Raw genomic sequence first — 26,947 nt, 5'->3', positions numbered from 1 at the left:
AATCCCAATCCAAAATCATCTAAAAGCTTTCACAATACCTAACCCAAAACCTCAAATTGAAAGAACACACAAACCCTTCTTCTCTGATATCCCGCCACCGCCGCTCCCCGCCGTTAATGGTGAGTTACGATCAGCACTTGGATGATGATTACTGTACCTTCAAAAAAGTATGCTGGTTTCGCATATTTCCATGGTTTACCTTCATATTCACAATCTTGGGGATTCACATTACTGAATTTAGGGCTGAAGCTGTGTTTAATTTTGAGTTTTTGGCCTAAATTCATAATCTCATCATATATTTCAGTGGATATGCAATTATTAATATGGTACTTGTCCTTATGTTTTCCGCACTTATGATTCTATAATCATAATTAGACACATACATCACTTAAGCTTTTGACAATTCCCGAGCTCGAACTGAACTCACAATAGGTTTTTCAACTTGTTCGATTGACAAAAAAAATGGAGTTTTACAATTTTGTGTCGAGCCCAGTAAATTGAGCTGTTCGGAGCTGTTCGGCTTGATTCGGTATGACTTCATCAATTGTAATGAAATCCTACATACTATGAGCGATGAGCTTCGCACTGGGCTTCATTGTGTTCTATACTTTTTTTTTTCTTCTGAAAATTGAAACATCTGAATCTAAATAAATTGTCATCTTTTACTTATTGAGTTCACCTATTGGTGTAAGTGTTCTATTTCGTGCTTGTTTAAGCACAGTCTTCCGAATTTGGAATTTGACATGTACTAATGTCTAAGTATCTTCATATTTCATTCTGCATATAACCATATTGCCGGTTGTTGCAGATACTTATACCCAAATGAGATGGCTTTTTGAGGTTTGAAAACAATTGATTTTTTGATCCCCAAGAGGCTCTTAAAAGAAGGTATAGTATTTAAAGATATTTCATATTCGTGTAATTTCTTGTAAGATGTGTTACACGTATATGCTTTGTTACATAAGTCTTTTATGTGATCGGCAGCAGATTTTTAATGGAGGAGAAACAAGAACAAGTGACATCTTCAGACAACAAACCGAACCCTAATTTATGTAATGAGTGCAACATTAATGCATCAAAGTACAAGTGTCCAGGATGCTCGCTCCGCACATGTAGCCTCTCTTGTGTCAATTCCCACAAGCAGCGTACTGCCTGCACTGGGAAACGACCACTTACTAATTTTGTCCCGATTTCCCAATTCGATGATAACCAGCTTGTTTCAGGTATTCAATAATCACTTTGCGAAGTCATTATCTTTCTCAACTGTTTATGCATCAATTTATTGACCACTCTTGTGATCATTTTGGAAAAGTCTTTATATAATTTTGCGATTCTTTCATGCTTTGTGGGTAACAATTTTCTTGCTGGACGAAATGCTTGATGGGTTGTTGCCGAAGTAGACAATTGAATACTTAGTTTTTTGTAACAGGAAATATTAAGCTTACTTCTGTTTTTCCCTCAGTGGTGTTTCATCTTATGGATCGTAGTATAACCAACAGATGAATTGATTTGTTTGTCACTTTTGTCATATCCTCTTATGTTTTTATGGTGCTAAAATCATCTCTACTTTGCCTCTGAATATGTTTACCTATTATTACTGCATATTGTGGTGGCTAATCTGCTTATTTTTCTGTAGTTCTTAGCAATAACTTTAGGACTTCTCTTCTTCTTTGTTCTAGTTTCTTGATTTGATAATCTGTAGGGTGTCACGACTTAACTAACTTGTAAGTATGTGACTCTGAGTGGTCTTATCTTTTTTAGCTGCATTGGTAGGGGACTTTGTTTGTAATTATTTTGCCTATTTGATAGATTATAAAATGCTTGAGGATGTGAAGCGAATTGCTGATTCTGCTCAGAGGACCAGAGTTGCAGTATGTGGGAGTTCTCATTTTAGGCTTCCCCACCCCCTCAAACATCTTCGGGGTGCTGCTGCAAGTCGTAGGATAAAATTACTTTTTCTTTCCAGTGGAATGTCAAGGAGAGTGAAGAACAAGACTTTCTACAACCATAGGTGAATTTGCAACCTCATGAGATGAGATTACTTTCGTGCTTGTTCAAGACTTCAAGTGTTCTTCTTTGCCTTTTGTAATTAAGAATTATGGATTACTAAATTTGTTAACATTTGTTTCAGGAAAAAATCCTTATCTTGGACTGTCGAATGGCGGTTTCATTCCACTGATGTTGTGCTCCTTGATCATGGGTGAGAAGTCTGGGTGGATCATTTACAAGGAGAATTTCCTTTTTTCAACATTATTTCATTTACTCTGATACTCCCTTTCACACTTACATGTTATGTTTTAATTTGTAATCCTTACATGAAATTTGTTTGCTTTCAGAATACACGAAAATTCCACTTTCTTTTCCGTGATTGAGAACCACTTAAAGCCTGGTCCTTGGAACCACCAGTTGAAACAATTCTGTGATGAGAGCATAGATTCTCTTAAATTTTTCATCCGCAAGTACCCAAAGGTTTGTATTGCACCTTTTTCTTAGTGCTTACTCTACTTTTGGATTGCTGACTTGTGAAATATTCTAGATTTTAGATTTACCTTCTGTACCACATTCTCCGACATGGCACAGAGGTTCTATAAATACTTGAACATTAGCTGACTTGATTTTGGCTTTACATATTAAGTAAAGTTTATGGTGTAGAGATAGCTAGCCATTCTTGATTTGGTGTGATCACTGTTGAGTATGAAATCGGAAAGGAAGTGAATCAGTTCACGATCACACGTTTGTGGACTTCCGTACGTATGTTTTTAGGGTCAATCCGATTCATGTTGTTACTAGGATTGTTGGAGTTCACTGTTTTTGCCTATATATAACTGTTTCTCATTGTAAGTCGTATCTGAAAATTATAGTGAAATCTTGGCTTGACATTGCCCCAGACGTAGATATACATTGTACACGGTATTGGGTAAAAAGTTTCTGTGTTTATGTATTTATGTTCATGGTTACTTGTGCGTTTATTTCCTCACAATCACTCCTCTAATTTTTCTTATCTAACATGCAGGGACCAAAATCACCTTTTTGCCAACTAGACATAAACGCTCCCATCCGCGAGCAGTTAGCCAATGTAGTCATTCTGGAATATCCGGTTATCCATGTCTTTCTACCCTCACACAGCTATGATTTTGATGTAATACAAGTTGCCAATCGGAGCCAAGTGGAGCCTGCTCAACGTGATTACCCAAGTCCTAAAGGCGTAACTTTTAAGGAGGAAGAAATCGAAGATGGGGGCTCTCCAGATCCACTTGTCTCGGATTTGTTGAGTCATAAGATAAAGGGAACTGAGTCTCTACCAAACCAGTTGGTTCACAGCCCACGAGCTGTCAAAGCAGTGAGGTCAGCCGATCCAGATTCTCACCGTGATACATACACCATCACGACTGAAGATAAAAAAGGCGGCGGCCGTTCCTGCATTGAGGAGTTGGCTGAAATTCCTGATCTGGATATTGATTTTGAGTCTGGTTTTATTGATGTATACCCAAATCTGGATACTGCAGATGCCAACTCTGATGAGTTTCTTGATTTTGATCGGATACTATTATCCAAACAAATGGAAATCGAGGAAGGAGAATATTTAATGGAGGAAGAACTAGAGGAGGGAGAGATAGCATAAATACCTGAACCTTATTTTGTTGTAGCTTTGGTGCTACATAGTTTCTTTGTCCAAACCTTATTTTGTTGTAGCTTTGGTGCTATATAGTTTCTTTGTCCAAACCTTATTTTGTTGCAGCTTTGGTGCTATATAGTTCCTTTGTCCGCAATCAGTAATTTTTAAAAAGTATTCCATTTTTACAACATGGTTTGAATATGATCGCAATTATCCCAATATAAAAAATCTGGTCGCCTATATATATCTGACTGTTATGTTTCATCCAAACAAAGTTGTTTTATATTTGTATAAACGACATCGTTTATTCACTTAAGGTGGTATCCCTCTGCTTCCAAATGAACACAATTTCTCCAAAAACTTTTGCATTGGATGATTGTGAATAGTTAATTATATTATAAGTTTGATATTTTTCTTAATTTTCTTACAACAAATTTTTTTGGCATACTACATATCTGAATTTATTGGCGTGATGCGTACATGTCTAAAAATTAAAGACATGACTAACTAAATGTATTGAACAATGTATTTAAATAGTCGGATGTTTTATCAACATAGTATATCCTGTTTGCCACATCATACATATTATATTTCTCTCAAAATGTGAGATTATGATACAGTTAAGAAAGATATTAAATTAATAATATAATGGATCATTTTTAAAAATTACGGAATTGACCAAACTTGATGATTTTTCGAAACCATTTTCCAATAATGCATTTGTATCAAAATTAATAACTTTATAAAGACGGACGATATTATATGAGACATTATTCTTGATCTAAACAATGAAAGAAACATGTTGCTACGCATGAAGATTGATAGTAACCTACTCAGCCAGAAAACACATTTTTTGTTCATAGTAACTGCAAAAATGTTTGAAATCTTTGCGTGATCTAAATTTGTTAATAAATTCAGGAGACTTTGATGTAATCTAGATCTTTGAATAAAAAATAAATAGATATAATTATGAATACAAAGAAAATGTTTATTTTTATTTTTATTTTTATTTTTATTTTTATTTTCTATTCATACATGAATGACAGTACTACAACATAATTTTAAGGGGTAAATCTATTATGTGAAAATGATTTGCAACCTGAACCTGGAGTGAACTAAATGAAAAGAGAGAGATTTTTTAGGCTAACCATAAAAAATATCTCTGAATAATTGTGTTTGCATATTTTTTACATAATATCATTATAGGTTATAATAAACAAAGACATAATTATATTTGAGAAAGTTTTTACTATTTTTGGACTTATTGCCCTTGACTTTTTTTGTTATGGGTTGATTTGATACATTTACATTATGTATTTCTCTATCATCTTATTTTGACTATGATTCCTCTCTCTTCTCTCAATTTTTAAAATTTGATTTTATCATTTCTCTCTTATATTTATTCAATGTATCCATTTTTGTTTAATTTGGAATATGTTGTCTTATCATTAATATATCAACAAAATTAGACTTATTTTACAAAATTGTATGTACATCTGTTATATATATATATAGGATAGTGATCAAGATATAACTAATCTTAAGTGTATAACTAGAGAACAAATCTCAGCCACACATCATCTTAATCCAATGACTAAAATAAGTAAACATTTTTAGTTAATAAAAACTGTATAGGGGTATTTTAGGAAATCAAAAAGTTTCAATTACCTGCGATAGAATTGGTGGAATCGAGCAATCTCGCCAGACTCAATCGCGGAAGAGGAAACGCCCCTGGCGGATGCATCACACGGAAATCGGCTGGCCTATTCTGCTGAAACATAACTCGCCGCTTCTTTCCGACGGAGACGGCATGGCGCCGGCGAGGAGCTGAGAGGCGGGATTCGCTGCAGTGTACGATGAATGTGATAGGGACTATTACCGATGAAATGAAGGTTATGAAGATGCATGGAGGTGGACAGGAAACGCTGGAGAGATGATAAAATTAGAAGCATATTGAAGCATACGAAAACTTGGAGATAGATTTTTTAACCTAAACGAATTTATTGAATTGTTCATTTATTTCATTCAAATTGGTTATTTCTTGCTTAATGGATTTGATTGATGTTGATTGTTAATTGATTTCAGATTAATAGAATTATTGAATGGTAATTGATTTTTAGTTAAGGGGTGAGCTTTATGTAAAATGATACATGTGAACAAAATAAAGTAAATGTTGTGTGTTTTTCATTTTTATTTGTTTCTAAGGATTAATTGCAATATAAGTTTAAAGACGACCCAACTTGTACTTTGGGATTTAAGGGTGACAGAGAACACTGAAAAATCAATATATCATCCTTAACAAAACACATCACTCTTATTATGATTTTACTTCACTCTTGTTCACAAAACACATCACTCTTATTATGATTTTACTTCACTCTTGTTTACAAAACACATCACTCTTATTACGATTTTAATTCACTGTTATTCACAAAACACATCACTCTTATTATGATTTTACTTCACTCTTGTTCCCAAAATACATCACTCTTATTATGATTTTACTTCACTCTTGTTCACAAAACACATCACTCTTATTATGATTTTACTTCACTCTTGTTCACAAAACAAATCACTCTTATTATGATTTTACTTCACTCTTGTTCACAAAACACATCACTCTTATTATGATTTTACTTCACTCTTGTTCACAAAACACATCACTCTTATTACGATTTTACTTCACTGTTATTCACAAAACACATCACTCTTATTATGATTTTACTTCACTCTTGTTCCCAAAATACATCACTCTTATTATGATTTTACTTCACTCTTGTTCACAAAACACATCACTCTTATTATGATTTTACTTCACTCTTGTTCACAAAACAAATCACTCTTATTATGATTTTACTTCACTCTTGTTCACAAAACACATCACTCTTATTATGATTTTACTTCACTCTTGTTCACTCTTATTATGATTTTATTTCACTCTTGTTTACAAAACACATCACTCTTATAAGATTGATGGTAATATGATTCTAAATGCAAGAAGGTTCGTTTGAATATCTCCAATCCTCTGAATGCAAGAAGGTACGTTTGACTATCTCCAAACCTCCGAACACGCACTTCTCGTATTATTATATACTGATTAAAACACTAATTGGCCAAGTTCATTGAAAGGAAAAAAAAAAAGAAATTAGAAAAAGTCAACGTACAATCATGATTGCTAGTTGCATACACCTCCTGGCTCCTATAAATACTCATCAAATCCTTTCACTACTAAAATCATCACTCAAAACTAACACAATTGAAACAATTGTAATTGTAATATCCCCCAAATTAAAATCGTAAACACAATGGTTTGCTTCTGCTTCCTGGTTGATCAGACGAGAAAGGTGAGGCAGCAGAAGCCGGCAGCCGGAATATGCTCGCGATGCGGCGGCGGAGCGAGTGTGGCTGACATGAAGACGGCCACCAGATTCTGCTACGTCCCCTTCTACTGGAAGACCTGGAGAGCTATTAGCATGATTTTACTTCCGAGCTCAACTCCATTTGTCGGTTTAATTTTCAGAACAGAGAAGAGGAGAAGAGAGAAGAAGAATCGCAGGTTCCTTTTCAAATGAATTCAATTTGCCAACCTAACCTGACGTTGGAGTAAATTCAATTGGCTATGCAATGACCATAATACCCTTGTCTTGTTATTATGAAGTAAATTTGTGATTGAGGGAACTAATTTCTCCTTAAATTCAAAAATTAATACTAGCCTTTGATTTTCTTGATCTTGTGGCTATGATTTGTTCTCTAGTTATAGGTTTAAGGGGTGTTTGTCATATATCACTACCCTATATATATATATATATATATATATATATATATATATATATATATATATAATCATGCAATGCGATATTATATCTAACTATTTATGTATTATTGTTATAAATATATATTCTTAATTTTATTTTATTTTTTTGCATTTAAGTATTAATAGAGTATATAGGATTACGTAAACAGCTCTTAAAATTTAGTATGAAATTTATCTATTTTTATAAGGTACTGAACCACTATCCGGACCTTTTTATGGTTAATTCTATTTTATATTTAACGACGGATAATATTGTGTAATATTAAGTATATAGATCTAGTTAATGTAAACCCATTGTCATATTCTATACTTCTATACATAACTGTTTCATGAGACAAAATATATGTTAATGTAAGACAAACAATACCCATATTCAATATTAGTATTAAAGTATACAAGGGTGCATTACTTGAATTTAAATATATTTGCACTGGGGAATGAGTGCCCCTTACCATATGGTGTACTTAATAATTACTAAGAAAAATTAGGAAATAAAACTTGCAGTACTTTCATTATTCTTGAATTATGGTTACTCTATATTAGTCAAATAAATAATCCATTAAATATAGAAATTTTAAAAATCTTCAACCAGATCATTTCCCCATGGTATAGAATCCCTCAACAAACTATCTTTGGATTGCATTAATTGTGATTACCTTTAAAATCTTTATTTGTGAACAAAATATCAAGAAGGATATTTTTTTAAAAAAAAAATCATTAGTTTTGGTAAGTACACGAATTGCTATCCCACGCCTCGATTATAAATAGTGGCAATACCATTAACCTCAAACACGTCCAATTATAATTATTCCAATTTCTCCCTCAGTCTTTGCTCCACAAACATGGCAGTTATTCTCAAACTCAAGCTTTTTGCTCTCTTAATCATAGGTAAATTTATTTCTTCCAGTTATTTTCAAGATTGATTTCTTATGCTAATTTTTCTGTAATTGAATTGGTTATACTCCATACTTTAATTTTATATAAGTTAGATCCTTCAACCATCAATTTAGATGAGGCATGTCATTTTTTTTATTTAAACGAGCACATAAAGTCCTCAGCATATAACGATCACTTTAATATGTGAGAAATGTCGAAAAATTGTGATTGAGAACCTCCATCTGCTCGGAATCTCTATGTGATGTGCTCGGAAACTTATGGACGAGCCTAATATATACTAGCAATTTATGTGCTTGTATTGTTATTTTAATTAATCTGAACAATTTTTATTTGCAGGAAAATTATCAATATCTTCGGGGGCGATTTTCACTCTCCAAAATAGCTGTAGCTACACAATCTGGCCGGGAACTCTCTCCGGCAACGGCGCCGCCGTCCTCGGAGGCGGTGGCTTCGCCTTGCCACCGGGAGGCACAATCCAGCTTCCGGCCCCGCCGGGCTGGTCGGGCCGCGTGTGGGCAAGAACCGGATGCAACTTCGACGCCGCCGGAAACGGCCAATGCGCCACCGGAGACTGCGGTGGCGGGATCAAGTGCATCGGAGGCGGCGCGCCGCCGGCCAGCCTGGTGGAGTTCACCCTTGGCGGTGATGCCGCTGCCAAGGACTTCTACGACGTGAGCCTCGTCGACGGCTACAACGTGGGGCTCGGCGTGCGGCCGTCGGGCGGGACCGGCGACTGCCAGAACGCCGGTTGCGTGACCGACCTCAACGCGAGCTGCCCGAATGAGCTGCGCGTTGAGACCGGTGGCGCGGTGGTGGCGTGCAAGAGCGCATGCGCCGCCTTTAACACCCCCGTAGTGGCGACCACGCAACTCCGGATAAGTGCTCGCCGACGCAGTACTCGAGGATTTTCAAGGCGGCGTGCCCTACGGCGTATAGCTACGCGTACGACGACGCGTCGAGCACGTGCACGTGCGCCGGTGCCGATTATCTCATTACATTTTGCCCGACGGCCTGAGATGGAACGTTGGTGTTTTGGTTTGGAGCTACACAATTGTTTGCTTTGATATAGGTTGGTTGTTAGTTACATTTTTATTAATTATTCATGGGAAATATGATTATTTGTTTAGTTGCGAAAGATGACATCATGGCTATTGCGAGAAGAGTTGATGTCATCGATTTTCAATTCATCCTAAAGCTTGTAATCGTGTTGTCCACTTATTGTCCAGAAATCCAAACTTTATAGGAGTAAACTTATTCCAAAAAATATTTTGGCTTTTGTATCCGTAGAAACATCTTAAATTTATAAGGCCTCATCTTCTCCTCATAGGTATACGTGCGAATACAACTACAGCTAAGAGTATCCACTACGCTGCCCCCACCTCCCTTAACCGTCCCTTAAATTACTATTCATTCAATTTCATTTTTTATTTTTTATTTCCAACCCAATTCAATTAAAAAAACACACTTTATTAGAATTAAAATAACATTACAGCATAAAATAAAAATACAACTTAAAATTTCAAAAAAAAACATAATTAAAATCTAAAAAAAAATAAAAATGACATAATTTAAAATACAATTTTATATGGACATCTTTGAATGTTTTATGTTTCACTTTCGATGTGGGACAAAATCATTCTTGGATGTCTCTATAAAAGAGAAACAACCAAGAATGATTTTGTCCCATATCGAAAGTAAAACATAAAACATTCAAGGATGTCTCTATAAAAGAAGAACAACCAAGAATGATTTTATCACACATCGAAAGTGAAACATAAAACATTAAAGGTTGTCTCTATAAAAGAGAAGCAACCAAGAATGACTTTGTCCCACATCGAAAGTGAAACATAAAACATTCAAGGTTGTCTCTATAAAAGAGAAGCAACCAAGAATGACTTTGTCCCATATCGAAAGTGAAACGTAAAACATTCAAGGTTGTCTCTATAAAAGAGAAGAAACCAAGAATGACATTGTCGTCAGCGTGACGACAGCCCGTCCCGTGTCTCGCAGGCACGGGCCGCGGGACGGGCGTGGGACGGGACGGCGTGTCGCAATGCGTCGCGCGAGCGTTCCGTTCCTCCGCGACGGAACGCAGGACGGTGGCGCGCCGCGTAGTGGATGCCCTTAATGGTTTACATTATCATAACTAAATAAAGAAATTATCATAGGTATACAACCAAAAATGAACGGTTGTTAACATGCATATGTTTTTTAATTAAAAAAATTTGGAATATTTTGACTGTAAAACAATAACTAAGGCTTATTATAATTTATAATACTATACTTCATCACTTTCAAGATAGTTGGATCGTATTTCTTTTGGGGCTATCCAAGATAATTTATTCATTTTCTTTTCAATAAAAACTTTGTTCTCGCTTATATTTTATTCTCTTTTCTCTGTCATACCTTATTATATCCACTTTAACATTTAACCCATCAATTTCTTAAATCTTGTGTTAAAAAAAATATTTCAACTACCTTGAGACAAAAGGAGTACTACATTTTTTAGATAAATACTCGTACTATATATTAAAAAACGTGCCAAAAACGTCGTATGTGTTATAATAATTTGAATTCGCACGAGATCATAATAAATTGAAACACCATATTTTTTTTATTGCAACGGTTCATCCTTTTAGTATGATGTCGACAAGGTAGATCCGATGCACAACCTGACTTAGGGTGCAAGAATCTACGACGCCATGATGTGTTATTGTCAGCCAGTTCAATAGGGGGATTAGCCACAATCTTATATTGTGACAAGTTCAAAACACTATTTGAAAATACTACTTAGGTTTAAATGGCTATCAGATTCTGGATTTTTTTTATCCATGGAGAGCATTTTGTTGGAGTTGATTGGAGAGAGAATCGCTTCTCCAACGTGATATCAACACATGGTTTGACGAATTTGTTGCCTACGTTATGCACATCTAAATTCAATCAAACTCTGTGTTTCGTTCCTAAAAATTTGGTCAAAGATGTCAAAACTCTACTATTTCTAATCGAATCAGCCTTCGACTGATTTCAGATCTCAGAAAATGTGTTACGAAATATAACTCCAAGATGACGCGATTGCACATCTGACTTGATGCTTTACAATTCGACTAAGATAACAATTATGAAGGATTTTAGGAACACATTCCTAAACACGTTTACAAATACTACATTTGCTGATAGCTCCTCAAGAATAGGCTATTTTGTACACACCTATTATGTGCATGGCCACCTATATAGAAAAGTGGACACAATATGGTTAATAATAAGACGATAGCACAAGCCGTGAGTGATTGATACTTTGACCAGAGCGAATTCGAGCATACGGACATTTGCAACGACTTGCCACAGAACTACACTTTCATCCGTTGACAAACTTTTCTGCAAAAGTGTATGCACCATGAAATGCCACAAATTAATAGCCTTTGAATTCTAATTTTTATTTTCAGTTAATGAATGAAGGGTCAAAGTTTTCGGTTAAAAAAAACGACACCCCATTTAGCCCTGCCAGTTGTATGAGATTTGAGGCTTCGCTGAAGTGATCCCACTCCAACATTTTTGTGGAAATCTATTTGATGAGAAAACGAAGATGTGAGTGGGAGGTAATGCCATGCGAAGATGGTAAATTCTAGTTTATCTAGCAGACATAATATATACTCCAATATTTATAGAAATATACTCCATAATTATTACATTTTTGGACAAATCCTCAAGTATATCCAAAAATGCCCAGAAAAACGTAATATATGTCATAATAACTTGAAATTCGCACGCTGTCATGTTTACTTGAAATTAGCAAGGTGTCAAAATGACTTGAAATCCGCACGTTGTGATACGAACCTATATTATATTTATTTAGTTTAGATATTATAGGGATTTAGCAAATCTTTTCCATATCTTAGTTTTCTTATTCAATAAGTTAGGGTAGTATTCTAGTATTATAAATAGGAGAGCTTGTTATCATATTTAATCATCCATCAACAAATATATTATTTTGGCCAAATGCCTCGAGTTATGCTTTGAATCCATAATTCCCTACGCTATCTGCTGCCCGACGGAAGGTCTCCGCGCACAGCCGGAACGTATATCTGATCTGTAGCCGTTGCCCGACGGGTTGGAACCCGCGCACAGCCGCCCAGATCTTTATCTCCGCCGACCCTCACGAGCGCCGGATTATCTTTATCTCGTTATTGTCCGTTTTATCGGATCGTTAGGGATTAAGTCCTTAACAACTGGTGCTTTCATCGTGAGCTCACCCTCCCACCATCTCGAACCAAAGCTACACCACTGCCCGACGGAAAACATTCCGCGACAGTAACTGCTTTGGTTGTCGAGCCCCGCCTGTCCGCCGAGCTCTAGCCGCCGGACAACTCTACTTCTGCAACGCCCGAAGTGAAGGATTCCCGCGTGCCGCGTCGAAGTCAGACGATCATCACCACCATTTCTACCACAACCACGATTCAGTCCGTCGACATGTCATACGACTACGCCGGCTATTGCCATCGTAAATACAATTTCCCTCAACCCGTGCAGCCGTTTTACCCCTGCCACACCCGACAGCCCACTTGCTGGGACCCACCCTGCACCCGTCGGAGACAGCCCACTTGCTGGGACCCACCATGCACCCGTCGGACCACTGCATATCAACATTCTTCATCCTACGAGCTAGATATGTACTCACCATCACCGCCCAAGCGCCGACCTACTTGTTGGGACACACCTGTCTATCGAGAGACACCAAGGCAACGCCCCTTCAACGAGGTCTCGGTGTATGATCAGCCGCCACCCAAGTACAGGCAGGAACCCGTTTCCAGTAAACTAGATCGCGTTTTGGACATATTGGACAAATTCGAGGCTTGGAGCGACGACACAGATCACCGCTTCGAGAAGCTTGAGGAGTATCCGAGGCGACACCAACATCTTCATAATGGCCGCGCCGAGCAGCCTACATACCGGTCACCGCGGTCCGACCGATTTCTGAGTCACGGCACAGCTCCGTTGACTGTCGTTGCCCCGCCACGGTCCGGCGTCACGCATCGGCCACAACAGTCCAGCAAGTTTATTGATTCGGGGAAGCAGTGTGGTCTACCCAATACTCCCAATCTCATGGTTCAATCACTCACTCCTGTCCAACAAGCGGCCTTAGACGATTACAATGAGAAATTACGTATTTATAGGTTAGAGCAAGCCGCTTTGCTCGCCAGTTTGAACGGGTCGTTTGAGAAGAACATTCAAGATGAGAATTTAGCCGAAGAAAAAACTGATAATACTCCCACGATAGTATTCGGTGTTGAGGTTCCCAATGACATTACCGATGTTCACAATGATGGCGCTCCTCCTGATGTTCCAAACAACGAGTCCCCTGGAGAGTTCATCAAGAACAAAGGGATTGTCAAGAACGACAATGAGCCACCACAAGTGCTCGTTGGGGTATATGATGAGAAGATTGGTGAAAAGGAGGAGACATTGCTAGTAGATAAAGAGGAGGATGGTTCTATTGGTGAAGTGGAGAAGATAATCGCCTCACTCAATGTTGTTCAAGTGTCATCCAAAAATGTCGTTGGAAATTGTTGGGGCAAGAAAGGAGATAGTGCTTATACCGATTTGCCCGTAATTGCTTGTGTCAATGTGGATTTGAATGTCAGTGATGATCCAAATATGAATCATCGATCAACATCGTTCGACAAAGATGCAAGGTTGATTCCTCCGGGAAATGACACGCCGTGTTTGAGCATTCATGGAGGTGTGGCAAAACTTTTCATTTCAGCGTTGAATTGTCGTGACAACAATGTGGCGGGGGTGTCCACCATATCTTATACCCAACACGGTTCTCTATTGGTGATTTTGGGTGGAAATGATGAAGGGAGACGCCCAACTATTCGGTGGGCATTTGATCCAGGAGGAGATAAATCGCCAAAGCTGCTTCTTTCAACTCTTCGTAGCTTCGTGGTTCCCACCTTGAGGACAAGGTGGATTTTAACCGTGGGGGAGTTGATACGAACCTATATTATATTTATTTAGTTTAGATATTATAGGGATTTAGCAAATCTTTTCCATATCTTAGTTTTCTTATTCAATAAGTTAGGGTAGTATTCTAGTATTATAAATAGGAGAGCTTGTTATCATATTTAATCATCCATCAACAAATATATTATTTTGGCCAAATGCCTCGAGTTATGCTTTGAATCCATAATTCCCTACGCTATCTGCTGCCCGACGGAAGGTCTCCGCGCACAGCCGGAACGTATATCTGATCTGTAGCCGTTGCCCGACGGGTTGGAACCCGCGCACAGCCGCCCAGATCTTTATCTCCGCCGACCCTCACGAGCGCCGGATTATCTTTATCTCGTTATTGTCCGTTTTATCGGATCGTTAGGGATTAAGTCCTTAACACGTTGTCATACGGACTTAAACACCATTTAAAATTCTATGAAAACCCCTTTTCAATTTTGAGCTTCTTCTATGTCCTCTCTTTGATTTATTTACTCAGTAATATCGAACTCTGGTCTTCGAAATTTAAAAGGAAAATTTATCATTTCTGAGATTTACCATCAACCTAATCTTATGAATACTCAATTCTCTTCCATTTCACCATGATTTTGTGAATGTACCAAGATTAATGAAATCGTTGCAGTTCATCAACGAGAAAGTGGCCCAAAACAAGTCTCCAAACCTTATTTAAGCATAATTGTATCTCTCCACAACTAAAACCCCAACAAGAGGAAAAATTTAGAAACGAAGTTATAGAAACTTCAGGAGTATCTACCATGCCACCATTTTATCCGTTAGTACTAAATTATTGATATGTTCTAATTTTATGACCGATTGATATATGTAAGTGTTGACATGACTTGATGACTTATTTACGTGACACTATCAGACGCTAATGAAAATGATGTCACATTATAGACAATGAACCGATATTATATTATTGTTGAAAAGCAATATCGATCGTCAACAAAATCGTAATGTCAAGCTGCTGAAAATTGGAGAATTTATGCTGGAGTCGTCGATTTTCTTCGACAGCTATTTTGGGCATGTCATGCCTCTACCCCCTTGCAACAACATTGCTGCCTATTCCGTGTATGTGAATTGCAAGTCAATTGGAGGAATCAAATGTGAACAATGTCTTTTTTATTGGACCATAATCCACGTATCATCCTTTTTATTTTAGACCTTTTCAAGCTTGAGTAATTTTTTTTTGGACAAAAACACCTCCAGAGGGGTAGAAGGCAAAAATTGAAAAACAGCTAAAAAGTGAAGAATATTATAACGTGCATAACTACAAGTATATTTTTAAAGATGTTAGAGCATCCACAATAACCGGCGTCACCACCGCCACGCCGATTTTTCGCCCACGCCGGTTTGACGCCGAACCATTGGAACCGGCGTGGGCGAAATCGGCGTCAAAATCGGCGTCGCCATGCCGATTCCCGCGCTGACGCCGGTTCCGACGCCGATCCTCACGGGCGCCATTGTGCGTCCCGGATCGGCGCCAAACCGGCGTCGGATTTAATTTTTTTTTTCGAAAACACTATATATACGCGCGTTGAACCTCATTTTCATTCGCACCACTTGTTTTAACGAGTATTCTCTCTACCTTACTTTCTGTTCAAAATCAATTTAAGAAATGAGTAATGCCGGTGGTAGTGGTGGGGATGCGGATGAGTACGAGCGTATGATGAACGAAGAGCTAGATGCCTATACGAGCCGTGAGGTTGATCGATGGATGCAGAGTTATATGCAGCAGGCGGCACCTCGCCCACGACCAGTTGTCCAACGTCGACAAGTGGTGCATCGTGATCATGAAGCTGCACATCAGCGCCTGTTCACAGATTACTTCGCAGAGGAGCCGCGTTTTGACGCCAACCATTTCAGGCGTCGTTTTAGGATGAGGCGAGACTTATTTATGCGTATTGTTAACGCATTGGAGCAGCGATATCTGTATTTCCGCTTCAGGCACGATGCGGCTGGCAGACCCGGCCACACCCCTATTCAAAAGTGCACTGCGGCAATCAGGCAGTTGGCCTACGGCACCGCGGCAGACATGTGGGACGAATACCTCCACATCGGTGAGACGACTGCCATCGAATGTATGAAGTATTTCTGCCAGGGCGTGATCGAAGTATTCGGTGATCAGTATCTCTGAAAGCCTACCCCCAAAGATTGCCATAATCTGCTGCGGATGCACGGGGATCAGCACGGGTTCCCGGGAATGCTAGGCAGCATAGATTGTATGCATTGGGAATGGAAGAACTGTCCCGCTGCCTGGAAGGGGTTTTACACGACCGGCTACAAGGGAAAAAATCCCACGATGATCCTCGAGGCCGTGGCTGATTACCGGTTGTGGATTTGGCATGCGTATTTTGGGATAGCCGGTTCGAACAACGACCTAAACGTCCTCAACTCGTCGCCCCTTTTCAACGAGCAGTGCCAGGGCGTCGGTCCGACCATCAGTTTTGTCGCCAACGGCAACCAGCATGATATGGGCTATTACTTGGCGGATGGGATATACCCTAGGTGGCCCGTCTTTGTGAAGACGATCCGGTGCGCATCAGATCCGAAGAAGGCCTACTTTGCGACGCGGCAGGAGTCGGCGCGAAAGGACGTGGAGCGCGCATTTGGTGTGCTTCAAGCTCGATGGGCTGCAGTTAAGGGACCAACGCGTTTGTGGCATGTCGACTGCATTGCTGATATAATGTACGCATGTATTATCATGCACAACATGATCGTCGAAGATGAAGGTGTACAACTGACTGATTGGGCCACCGACGATAATGAAGCAGGTCCAAGCCACGGCGTCACCACCGCCAACGTACGAGGTGGGGTACCGCACGATGAAGAAGCCCTCCTCCAAGCACATGCCGACATGCGTCAGACGGAGGCTCATATTCGACTGCAAAAGGATTTAGTTGAAGAGTTGTGGGCGCGGAGGATTGCAAGGCGTTAGTTTTTATGCAAATTTATGTAATTTTTTAAATGTAATTTGTTTAATTATTGTACTTTTTTTTTAAAATTAATGTACTTTTTAAATTTTAATATTATTATTCGAATTTTCCGTATTTGTCTCGTAAATTAAATTCCGTATGTTGATACGAGTGTAAATTAAATTATATAATTGTTATTAGTGATATGGATAGGTAGTGTGAAGGCTATGTGAGGGCTATTTGATGTCCAGTTGATGTGGCAGGAGAATTGTAGTGCTGATGATGTGGCAGTGTGAAGGCTATTTGATGGCTATTTGACGTCCAGTGCTATTGGAGATGCTCTTACAAGTGTTGGGTCTATGAGCATCTCCAATGGTTCTGGACATGCAATAGCCCTGCCATAGCCTTCCCACTGTCACATCATCTGCACTAAAATCCTCCTGCCGCATCATCTGGACATGCAACTGGACATGCAATAGCCCTCCCATAGCCTATCCACATCACTAATAACAATTATATAATTTAATTTACAATCGTAGCAACATACGGAATTTAATTTACGAGACAAATACAGGAAAATTGAATAATAATATTAAAATTTATAAAAAAGTACAATAATTTATAAAAAAGTACATTAATTTAAAAAAAATACAAAAATTAAAAAGTAAAAAAAAAAATACATAAAAAATCACTCCTCGCCCCGTCCTCGCCTCCGTCGTCGCCCAGCCCTTCGTCGCCGTCGCCGTCGCCCCCAACGCCGCCGCTACTCCCGCCGGTATCCCTCTGAAACCCCTCCAATTCTTCACGCATGCTCCAGAGCAATACGCGAAGATAAGTCTTCTCCTCGGGGTCCATCGCCGTCCGGAAGTCGGTTAAGGTCTTCACCATTTGAACGCGCGTTTGTTGACGCGCGAAGAATTTGAGCTCATCGATGGACCTGCCGAGGGGGGATGCCTACTGGACCTCCTGGGAACTCGGGGTGCCCCCCTCGCTTCCCGTTGCGCCCGCCTTTGGCCAACCGGGCGAGGTCGGCGACCGAACGAACGAGGGGTCGGGAGCTCCTTGGCCGTCTCGGGGAGGTCGTGGGAACCACCGCTGCTGCCGCTATACTCACCGGTATAGTTCAGTTTCTGCTTCTTCGGCCAGCCAGCCTCGACACCTGCCCGGAATTTCTCCGACTCGTGGAGCACAAGGTAGGAGGTCCAGTAGGCGAAGTCGTAGTACTTCCCGGGATCCGGGTTGGCTCTCTCCGCAATCCTCCTGCAGTCCTCCTCTGTTTGGCCACTGGTCCGCATGCGGAGGGCGTTGGCGTACAAACCCGAAAATCGAGAGACGACAGACCTAATTCGGTCCCAGCATTTCCGGCACTCCTCCCCGGTTCGCGGTCTCCCTTCAGGGCAAAATGTCCTGTAGGCTGCGGCTACCTTGGCCCACAAGTTGACGATCTGGTTGTTCGAAATGAGAGGATCATCGCAGACACTCACCCACGCCTTGGCCACCGCAACGTTCTCAACGTCCGTCCACTTCCTCCGGACCCCGCTATCCTCAACCGGATGCGACGACTCGCCGAAAGCGGGTATATATAGTGTTTCGAAAAATTTTAAAATAAAATAAAATTATGACGCCGGTCTGACGCCGATTCGGGGCCTACAATGGCGCCGTGAGAGTCAGCGTCAGAATCGGCGTCAGTCCAAGAATCGGCGTAGGCGCGCCTATTTTGACGCCGGTTTCGTTGACGCAGGCTGCAATGGTTTGGCGTCAGCACCGGCGTCCGCGAAAAATCGGCGTGCCTACGCTGACGCCGCCATTGGAGATGCTCTAAATATGTTACACTCTTTTAATTATAAACTCTTTTCTTTTATTTGAGTGGGAATTTTAAATCTATTCCTTTTTCTGCTTATTTTATTTCAAAATTTCAAGTACTAAATTCTAAATCTAAATCACACTGCCACCACAGCGCCACCGCTGCTTCTCCCATCCCCCACCGCCGACCACCACAACTACTGCTGTTCTCCCCACCATTACCTCTTGCACCACCAACTAATCCGTAAAACCCAGCCCGAAGATACTCTAGATCCATCCCCCAGAGAGAGAGAGAGAGAGAGAGAGAGAGAGAGAGAGAGAGAGAGAGAGCACTAGAGAAGGCTGAGTGTCTCTAAAATTCACAATTCACAATTCCTTCCCTAGAATCTAAAATCCTGTTATAGCGCTTCACGCTCTCCTTAACAGCATGATACGGAAAGATCTCCTGAGGAGAGTGCGTGGCTGAACAATATTTCAGTCATTGCTGCTCAACTGTTTGACAAATTGCTCCAACCAAATTCTGTTTTCCTTCCATTGATTTTTACGACCATTAATTAGCACGGTTCGCGCAGAGATGGACGTATCAGCAAATCTAATACATACAATCCATAATTCCCTCACTGGTGGGGGAATACATTTTGCAACTCCTGTTGCATCTTTGAGGACAAATGAATCCGACTTGGTAATGTGCTTCAGTTTATAGGGAAAGAACTTTATTTCTAATACATTTTTCTTATTAAGTATTTGAATTTTCTTTCCCGGGTTTAGGTCCGAGGATTGTTGCAGATGCTTCAAGGTTTATCGAGTTCGCTATTTTATTGGGATGACACTGGTTTGTTTTTTCGCTTCAAAAGTGGGATCTATGTGACTCATCTTTCCCAGACAAGTTTGTTTCACATTCTTGAACAGTTTTTATATGCTGGAACATGCTTAAAATTGGTTGATATTGTGGTGAACAAAGTTGAGAAAACCAAGAGCTTGACTCCACCAACTTTAAGAGCATTTGCTAGCTCCGTTAGCACTTGGCTTAGAGTATGTCACATTAATATGGACTTTTTATGAGTATTAATTTTTACGTGGCCTATTCTTTCTATGCTTTTCATGATTTGATTCAACTAAGTCTTCTTCTCTTTGCAGAGGATAAGGGACATTGCTTTGCAGGAACATGTGAAAATAAACAACCCAAGTGTTAATACTGCTGTGTCTATCTTGGGGTTGTCGAGTTCTTTATCAAGGTTTGTTTGCATATCACTTGGTTTTGGGGCTGTAATATTGTGTGTCATATTGCTTATCAGAAATGGAATTGAAAAGCTTGTGCTGGCAATCAAATGGCAGTTACTCCCTCGAAATTTTTTTGTTGATGTTTTAGAAACTGAATTATGGTGCATCTCTCATTATTGGTATATGGATGGCTGTAATTGTGGGTATTCAAAAACTATAATTCGCCTTGATTCTTAGAAACAAAGAAAATGCATATTGTCAAAATCCAATCAAAGAACAGCACTAAATCTTTCTCTTTTTCGATTTCAGTGTGACCGACATGAATTATTTGTTCGGAACAAGCTTAGCTGTATTTTTCAAGACATTTTATATTCAACAGATGCTCTTACACCTTTCCGTTTCTGTTCTAGAGTGTGCACATCTTACAAGTTTAAGCTGTTGTATCTTAACTTCTGACTTAATTTCACTGGCCTTTATATTTGATGAGCTTGTCTTAAGAGCCTCCCTACCTTTCTTGGCTTCCTTTTATGGTTACTAACTGTTTCTGTGGTGCAGTCTATGCTCAGGAGCAGAATATTTGTTTCAAATAGTGCATGGGACCATCCCTCAATCATTTTTTGAGCTTGATCCCTCTGCCCCTGCGGCAGATATTGCTGTGCATATTCTGAACCATCTTTATGGGAAGCTTAATGAAGTTGCTCTTGTGCAAGGAGGGGAGGTTATAGCTAACTCTGCTAGTGAGATTTCATACTTCTGATATACACTTCTTAACTCTTGAGATTTGATAAAAAATATGCTTGTTACAGGAGGATGCATATCGGATGCTGCTTTATATATTCGTAGGAAGTTTGCTGCCATATATTGAGACCCTTGATTTTTGGCTTTTCCAAGGAACTCTTGATGATCCCTTCGATGAGGTAAATCCTTTTCAAAATTTTTTATTCAGGTGTATATTGATGATCTTTTGAAGTCAGAAATTCAGATTGCCTATTCTTCTTTTACTTGATGATCTCTTTTCATACGTATAATACATGCACCTTTTTGCCTTACTGAGGGACTGCAAGATCACTAGCATTCTCTGTGATTTTCCATTTTCTTAATCTTCTACTTAAAAGTCTGTACCTGGACATCCATTATTGAAGTTGCTGGACATCCTTTGATCTATTGCTGATATTAACATGCCTTGCTTATGCGCTTCAGTAATGTCATTGTTTGCCTTCATCTTTTGCTATGGCACCTGAAACCTCATTGTAGTTTTCTTTATTTTTTCTTTGTGATCTAAACTCGATGTTATACATTAATTCGGAAGCATGCCTTGCTGTTGATATGGTATTGTTGATTGTTCATCCTTCTTTATGAATTTAATATGAATGCAATTCCTATGTTGGTGCTGTGTTCTTTCTGCAGATGTTTTTTGTTGCAAATAAAAGAATTGCTATTGAGGAGGCTGAGTTTTGGGAGAAAAGCTATCTGCCTAGATCATCTACATCAGGGAAATTAAAATTTGCAGATTTAGCTCCAGATTTTCCTCACTTGTCTAAATTGAAAGAAGTTCTGACTGGCAGAGCTTCTGTATCTTTGTCAAGTGCGGTCATGGGAAAAGAAGATACTAGTAATGACTTTCAAGCTTGCCCGTTATTCATGAAAGACATTGCAAAAGCTATAATTTCTGCAGGTAAATCATTGCAGCTGATCTGTCATGCTCCTTTGACATCTCTTTCAGCATTTTCTGGTGATGGTCTTAAAAGTGTGTATAGCATAGCTGGGTTGACTTTGTCGGAAATCTTTTGCCTGTCACTAATAGCTCTTGTTGGTCATGGTGATCACATCGCTAAGCATTTATGGCAAGATGACAAACACTTAGTTGGATCTGTTGGAAACAGTGAGGAGCCAGATACGATTGATAAGATCTCAGCAGCAAAAAAGCAGCCAAAAGAATTCTGGCAGAAGTTATTGGATGACACCTTAGCCCAGAAAAGAAATGTTTGCTTGACATCATCTTCGAGGACAGGTGCAATTAAATTCGACAATCTGAATGCATTCGAAGGTCATTCAAATAAAACGGACACACTTTCCCAATTATATTGTTTGCAAAATCCAGCGATTACTGTTTGTCGTGAGATTCTTCATGAAAATAAGGATTCTTGGGGCTCATTGAATATTTCTCAGGCATTTCATCTCCCCCCACTAAATGATGAGTCACTGAGGCAGGCTATATTCAGTAACAACAGTGCAGGCTCTTTGGCATTTAAGAACATAGATAGTACTTTTCTTTTTGGTGAGTTACAAGATATGAGATTCCTGGAAGATACAAAATTACTGGAAGTCTTGCTTCCTTTTCCCACTGTGCTTCCATTTTTCCAGGTATTGTATCATGTATTTGCTTTATTGAAGTAAGATTAGCTAATTTTAATTTTGTCTAACATACTTTCTTTTATTTCACAGGAGGACCTTCAGATATCAGAGGTTTTACCTTTTCAGAACAATTGTACTCTTCCATCAAGAACCCTTACCTGGATCAATAATACTGAACATAAAACAACTCCTCTCCCTGTGGTTATTATTCAAGAATGTCTTATCTCCTATATAAAGAAACAGGTTCATGACAATGATTACCTACTTTACAATTATAACGCTAACGATGCATGATACTACAGCTTTTAGATTCCATATGCAGGCTGATTATATTGGGAGGACTATGTTGTCACAGTTACTGAATGACTGGAGATTGCTAGATGAGTTGGGTTTTCTACGTGCCATATATTTATTAGGATCAGGTAACAATGTCTTACTGTTCCAGATATTCACACATCACTATTATTTACGTATTATTGATTGGGCTGGAATCTTGCAATTTACAGGTGATCTGTTGCAACACTTCTTGTCTGTAATCTTCAATAAGCTAGACAAAGGAGAGTCATTGGATGATGATTTTGAGTTGAACACAATATTGCAGGTTAGTTCCTGAACTCAAAACTGTAGTATTCTGGAAATTAAAATAAGATAACCTGTGATAATCAAATGGATAGTTATGCTCATAACCTACTACTCTCCATGACGTAATTAAGTCTACTTTGGAGTATACAATATTCAGTTGACTGATTTTCAGATTTCATGGCTCCTGTTAGGCAATTTGGTTTTCCCTTTTTGGATCGTCGAGTGACTTGAGTCTCCTTTTGTGATGGTTATTTTCATCTCGAGGAGACTTTAACGAGCTAGACTTGGCTAGTGTTGTTTTTTGAGAGCATGGTCCATTAACCAAACTACTGCATTTCTCTGTATGCTTCTCCTAGATTGCAGAATAATAGCATCCAGAGAAATGCAGTGGTTTGGTTAATGACAGATTGCAGAATAATAACATCCATCCTGAGAGTTGTTCGTTCCTCTGTACTGGTGACTTTGTAGATTGTCTTTCCATGAGGGTTTTCTCTATGTGATTCCTCATTGAGTTTTACTTTTGTATAGAGTTATGTTTTCTTATCCTTTAATGTTAAAGTAGGTTTAACGTTTTAAAACTCAATCTTTTGTTTGTTGCTGATATTGTTCTAGAACACAATTTTTTATTGGGCTTGTTACTCTACCTTTTGTTTCAATAGCTGATGACATTCCATATTGCTCGCTATGTTTCTCAAATAAGTAATATGGTTCTCTCTCTTAGATTACGCCCCATATAGTGTTTTTGAGAACTAAAACCAGCAATTTCTTTGGAAAATAATTCTGTGTTATGCGAACCATGGCATTTGCAGGCTCAAGTTAATTTCAGAAATGAAAAGATCACTACATAGTGCAGGGACAAAATTGGGGTACTCTATTTGTTTAGAAGTACTGAAAAGCTCAAGAGTATAATTTATTGAAGCATGAGTGGCATTTTATTAACTTCTGCTCTGGAAGTCCTATGAGTAGTATTTCTTTCATTGTTTCTGAATATCAGCTAGAAGTGTTTTAATACCAGATTTACTTTATTTCAGGAGTCAATTAGGAATTCTTCTGATAATGTACTGCTGAGTACACCTGATTCGTTAGTCGTATCAGTAGGGAGAAATCTTGGTGAAGACGAACAAAGAAACCCATCTAGTTCTGTCTCCATGCCTCGCAAAGGCGGAGGACTGAGCTTTGGCATGGATGTCCTCGAATCTCTGAAGTTCACATATAAGGTACGTGCTTTCAAACATGTTTATATCTCGTTCAGCTTTAATTTAGTGGTGTAGCTACGATTTGAACTGAAACATCTTTTGTATAAAAAACAATAGGTCTCTTGGCCACTTGAATTAATAGCGAACCTGGAAGCAATGAAAAAGTACAATCAGGTACTATTCCGACGTGTTCATAGGAATAACTCTTGTTTGTGATAAACTAATAATTGACGATATCATCACTGTATTTTTTGCAGGTTATGAATTTCTTATTGAAAGTTAAACGTGCAAAATTTGTGCTTGACAAGGCTCGGAAGTGGATGTGGAAGGTACAGCTTGCTAATTTGCAGCCTTTATTTTGTCTAAAGTGGCTGGACGTTCATTTTTAAGACTATTCCGGCAAATGAAATTGGTCTATGTTATGTTGCACATTATTTGTCCTCTAATGACGGTATTTTGAATATTAATATTTTAACTTTGGATCTTTCAGGATAGAAGCACTGCAAGAAGGAAACACAAGCGCCACTGGTTGCTAGAGCACAAACTGCTTCATTTTGTAGATGCCTTTCATCAATATGTTATGGACAGAGTAATGTGGCTCCTAACTTCTCAAACATAAAAACTTCAATTTAATTTATTATTGTGCTTCATTGAAAATAACTAGGTGCTGAGATTTTTTTATGAACAATCTGTCATGTATGATAAATTTCATTTAGACCATGAACTGATAACTTTTGTGTAAGATAGCTACTGTGAATAAGAAGTGTTTGTAGAGATGTTCCTTTTAGACGTAACCTGGATATGATGAACAGGTCTATCATAATGCATGGCGAGAACTTTGTGAGGGTGTGGCAGCTGCTGGAACTCTTGATGAAGTGATTGAAGTACATGAGGCCTACTTGTTGTCGATTCAGAGACAATGTTTCGTGGTTCCAGACAAGCTGGTTTGTCCTTGCCGTTTTCTCTTTCAGTATTAGCAGTTATTGATGCAAACCTTTATAGAACCAACATTAAAATTGTGAGCATCTGATGAGAATATCCCTGTTTACCCACAGTGGGGTTTGATTGCTAGCCGTATAAACAGTATTCTTGGGCTAGCGCTGGACTTCTATTCTGTACAGCAAACTATAAACAGCAGTGGGGCAGTGTCTGCCGTAAAAGCAAGATGTGAGAAGGAAGTGGAGAGAATAGAGAAACAGTTTGATGACTGCATGGCCTTCCTTCTCAGGGTATATTCCTCAGTCATAAACTTTTTTTTCCTGAAGTTTTATCCGGATTATTTCTACTTTCTTATATTTCCACCTTTTTGCTGAATCCAGCTTCCTTCCAAAAGTTATAGAACCTTAGACCCCCACGAGTTTGTTTGGTGTAGGGTTCATCGCTAAACAATTCACGACCTTTAACTGTTTATGCAATTAGATCACACCATTTTAATAGTAGCAATGTCAATAGCCAACTTCTGTTGTTTCTATCTGTTTCCAAACCCCTAAGTTTGGCAAGACTAAACTGAAATTAACTCAAAACTTGACTTCTTAATCTGGAGTGTGTCAGCTGGGAGTGTAAGATTTTTCATCATGCAAACGTCCAAAAAAGAGTTCACTAAAATATAGTCCGTGAATTTCTTACTGACACAATCTTTGTTTTCTTATTGCTCTGTTTTTCACGTTTGTTGTGGAAACATCTCCCAAGTTATCTCTTTGGCTTCTCTTCATCTTTTTTTGGTTTCCCTGTAGTTGGTTCAAAGCACTTGGAGGTGTATCAGTAATGCCAATTATGAATGACCAACTAACTATAAGTACAGAGAGCCAGTAACTTCAAGCATTCTTCATGTGACCGAGAATATATCACGTACAAAACACGAGTATTAGGACATTAGTTTTATATGACAAATATGGTTTGCCTGTCTTAATTATCTATTTGGCATTTCAGATTCTCTCCGTGAAGCTCAACGTGGGGCAGTTCCCTCATTTGGCGGCTCTAGTTACTTGTATCAACTATAACCGTTTCTACATGTCCGATGGTGGGGTATTAACTAAAGCTCCTGGTTCAGTTACCTTGCGTCCATCATGAACAACCTATAATGTATGTATGTATGTATGCGAACCCCTGTTTCTCATTTAACCGCACAAGCTTGTAAGGCGAGCTCAGCATTATTCGACATGGTCTAGGAAGAGGTCTGGAGTCGTAAGTCCGTGCTGCGTGGGATGTGTGTATATTTTGTACATAAACTGAGAGGTACACTTAGATTGTTGTGAAATTCTTTGGAGGAGCCTTTGTTAGATGAGAGTATTGCAGATTTTTATCAGCTTGCCATCTATGATTTGTTATAAATTTTGTTTGGTTCTAAACATATGACCAATTTATAAATTTTGTTTAGAACATTATTACAAATTACAATCTAATTTTGGCTGATATTGATGGCGGGGGAGGTCGAATTTCCAAAATCACTTTGATACCGGAGGTCGAATTTTGGAGGCGAAACTAACGTTTGAATTCGCATGCAACGATGTTTCTCCATAAAAATCGTGTTCAAGCTCAATTT

General features: G+C 38.9%; 2 protein-coding genes and 1 pseudogene across 7 annotated transcripts; all 3 read left to right on the top strand.

Moving 5' to 3' along the window:
- On the top strand, positions 1-3,804 carry LOC121800877 (box C/D snoRNA protein 1-like). Of its 3 annotated transcripts, none has more exons than XM_042200372.1 (7): positions 1-119; positions 809-888; positions 988-1,223; positions 1,810-2,011; positions 2,132-2,200; positions 2,337-2,469; positions 3,014-3,804. In XM_042200372.1, exons 3-7 carry the CDS (start codon positions 995-997, stop codon positions 3,620-3,622), a joined length of 1,242 nt encoding a protein of 413 aa, XP_042056306.1. In that variant the 5' UTR covers positions 1-119; positions 809-888; positions 988-994; the 3' UTR covers positions 3,623-3,804. The 3 variants fall into 3 exon arrangements, with proteins under 3 accessions (XP_042056306.1, XP_042056312.1, XP_042056310.1); XM_042200378.1 differs by having other exon boundaries at positions 985-1,223; XM_042200376.1 differs by having other exon boundaries at positions 28-167.
- Positions 3,805-8,239: 4,435 nt separating this feature from the next.
- On the top strand, positions 8,240-9,600 carry LOC121800871 (annotated as a pseudogene).
- Positions 9,601-19,164: 9,564 nt separating this feature from the next.
- On the top strand, positions 19,165-26,701 carry LOC121753134 (gamma-tubulin complex component 5-like). 4 transcript variants are annotated; one of them, XM_042148333.1, is made up of 17 exons: positions 19,165-19,733; positions 19,820-20,083; positions 20,189-20,286; positions 20,828-20,990; positions 21,079-21,189; positions 21,680-21,947; positions 22,077-22,636; positions 22,718-22,870; positions 22,950-23,049; positions 23,134-23,228; positions 24,241-24,426; positions 24,523-24,579; positions 24,663-24,734; positions 24,896-24,994; positions 25,218-25,349; positions 25,461-25,634; positions 26,335-26,701. In XM_042148333.1, the coding sequence occupies exons 1-17, from the start codon at positions 19,626-19,628 to the stop codon at positions 26,473-26,475; spliced, it is 2,781 nt and encodes a 926-aa protein (XP_042004267.1). In that variant the 5' UTR covers positions 19,165-19,625; the 3' UTR covers positions 26,476-26,701. The 4 variants fall into 4 exon arrangements, with proteins under 4 accessions (XP_042004267.1, XP_042004275.1, XP_042004258.1 ...); XM_042148341.1 differs by having other exon boundaries at positions 19,820-19,883; positions 21,680-22,636; XM_042148324.1 differs by having other exon boundaries at positions 21,680-22,636.
- Positions 26,702-26,947: the final 246 nt, after the last annotated feature.

This window comes from Salvia splendens, chromosome 1 (assembly GCF_004379255.2).
Source record: "Salvia splendens isolate huo1 chromosome 1, SspV2, whole genome shotgun sequence".
NCBI lineage: Eukaryota > Viridiplantae > Streptophyta > Magnoliopsida > Lamiales > Lamiaceae > Salvia > Salvia splendens.
The sequence above is the reverse complement of the archived record's forward strand: the minus strand, read 5'-3'. Positions and strand labels throughout refer to the sequence as shown.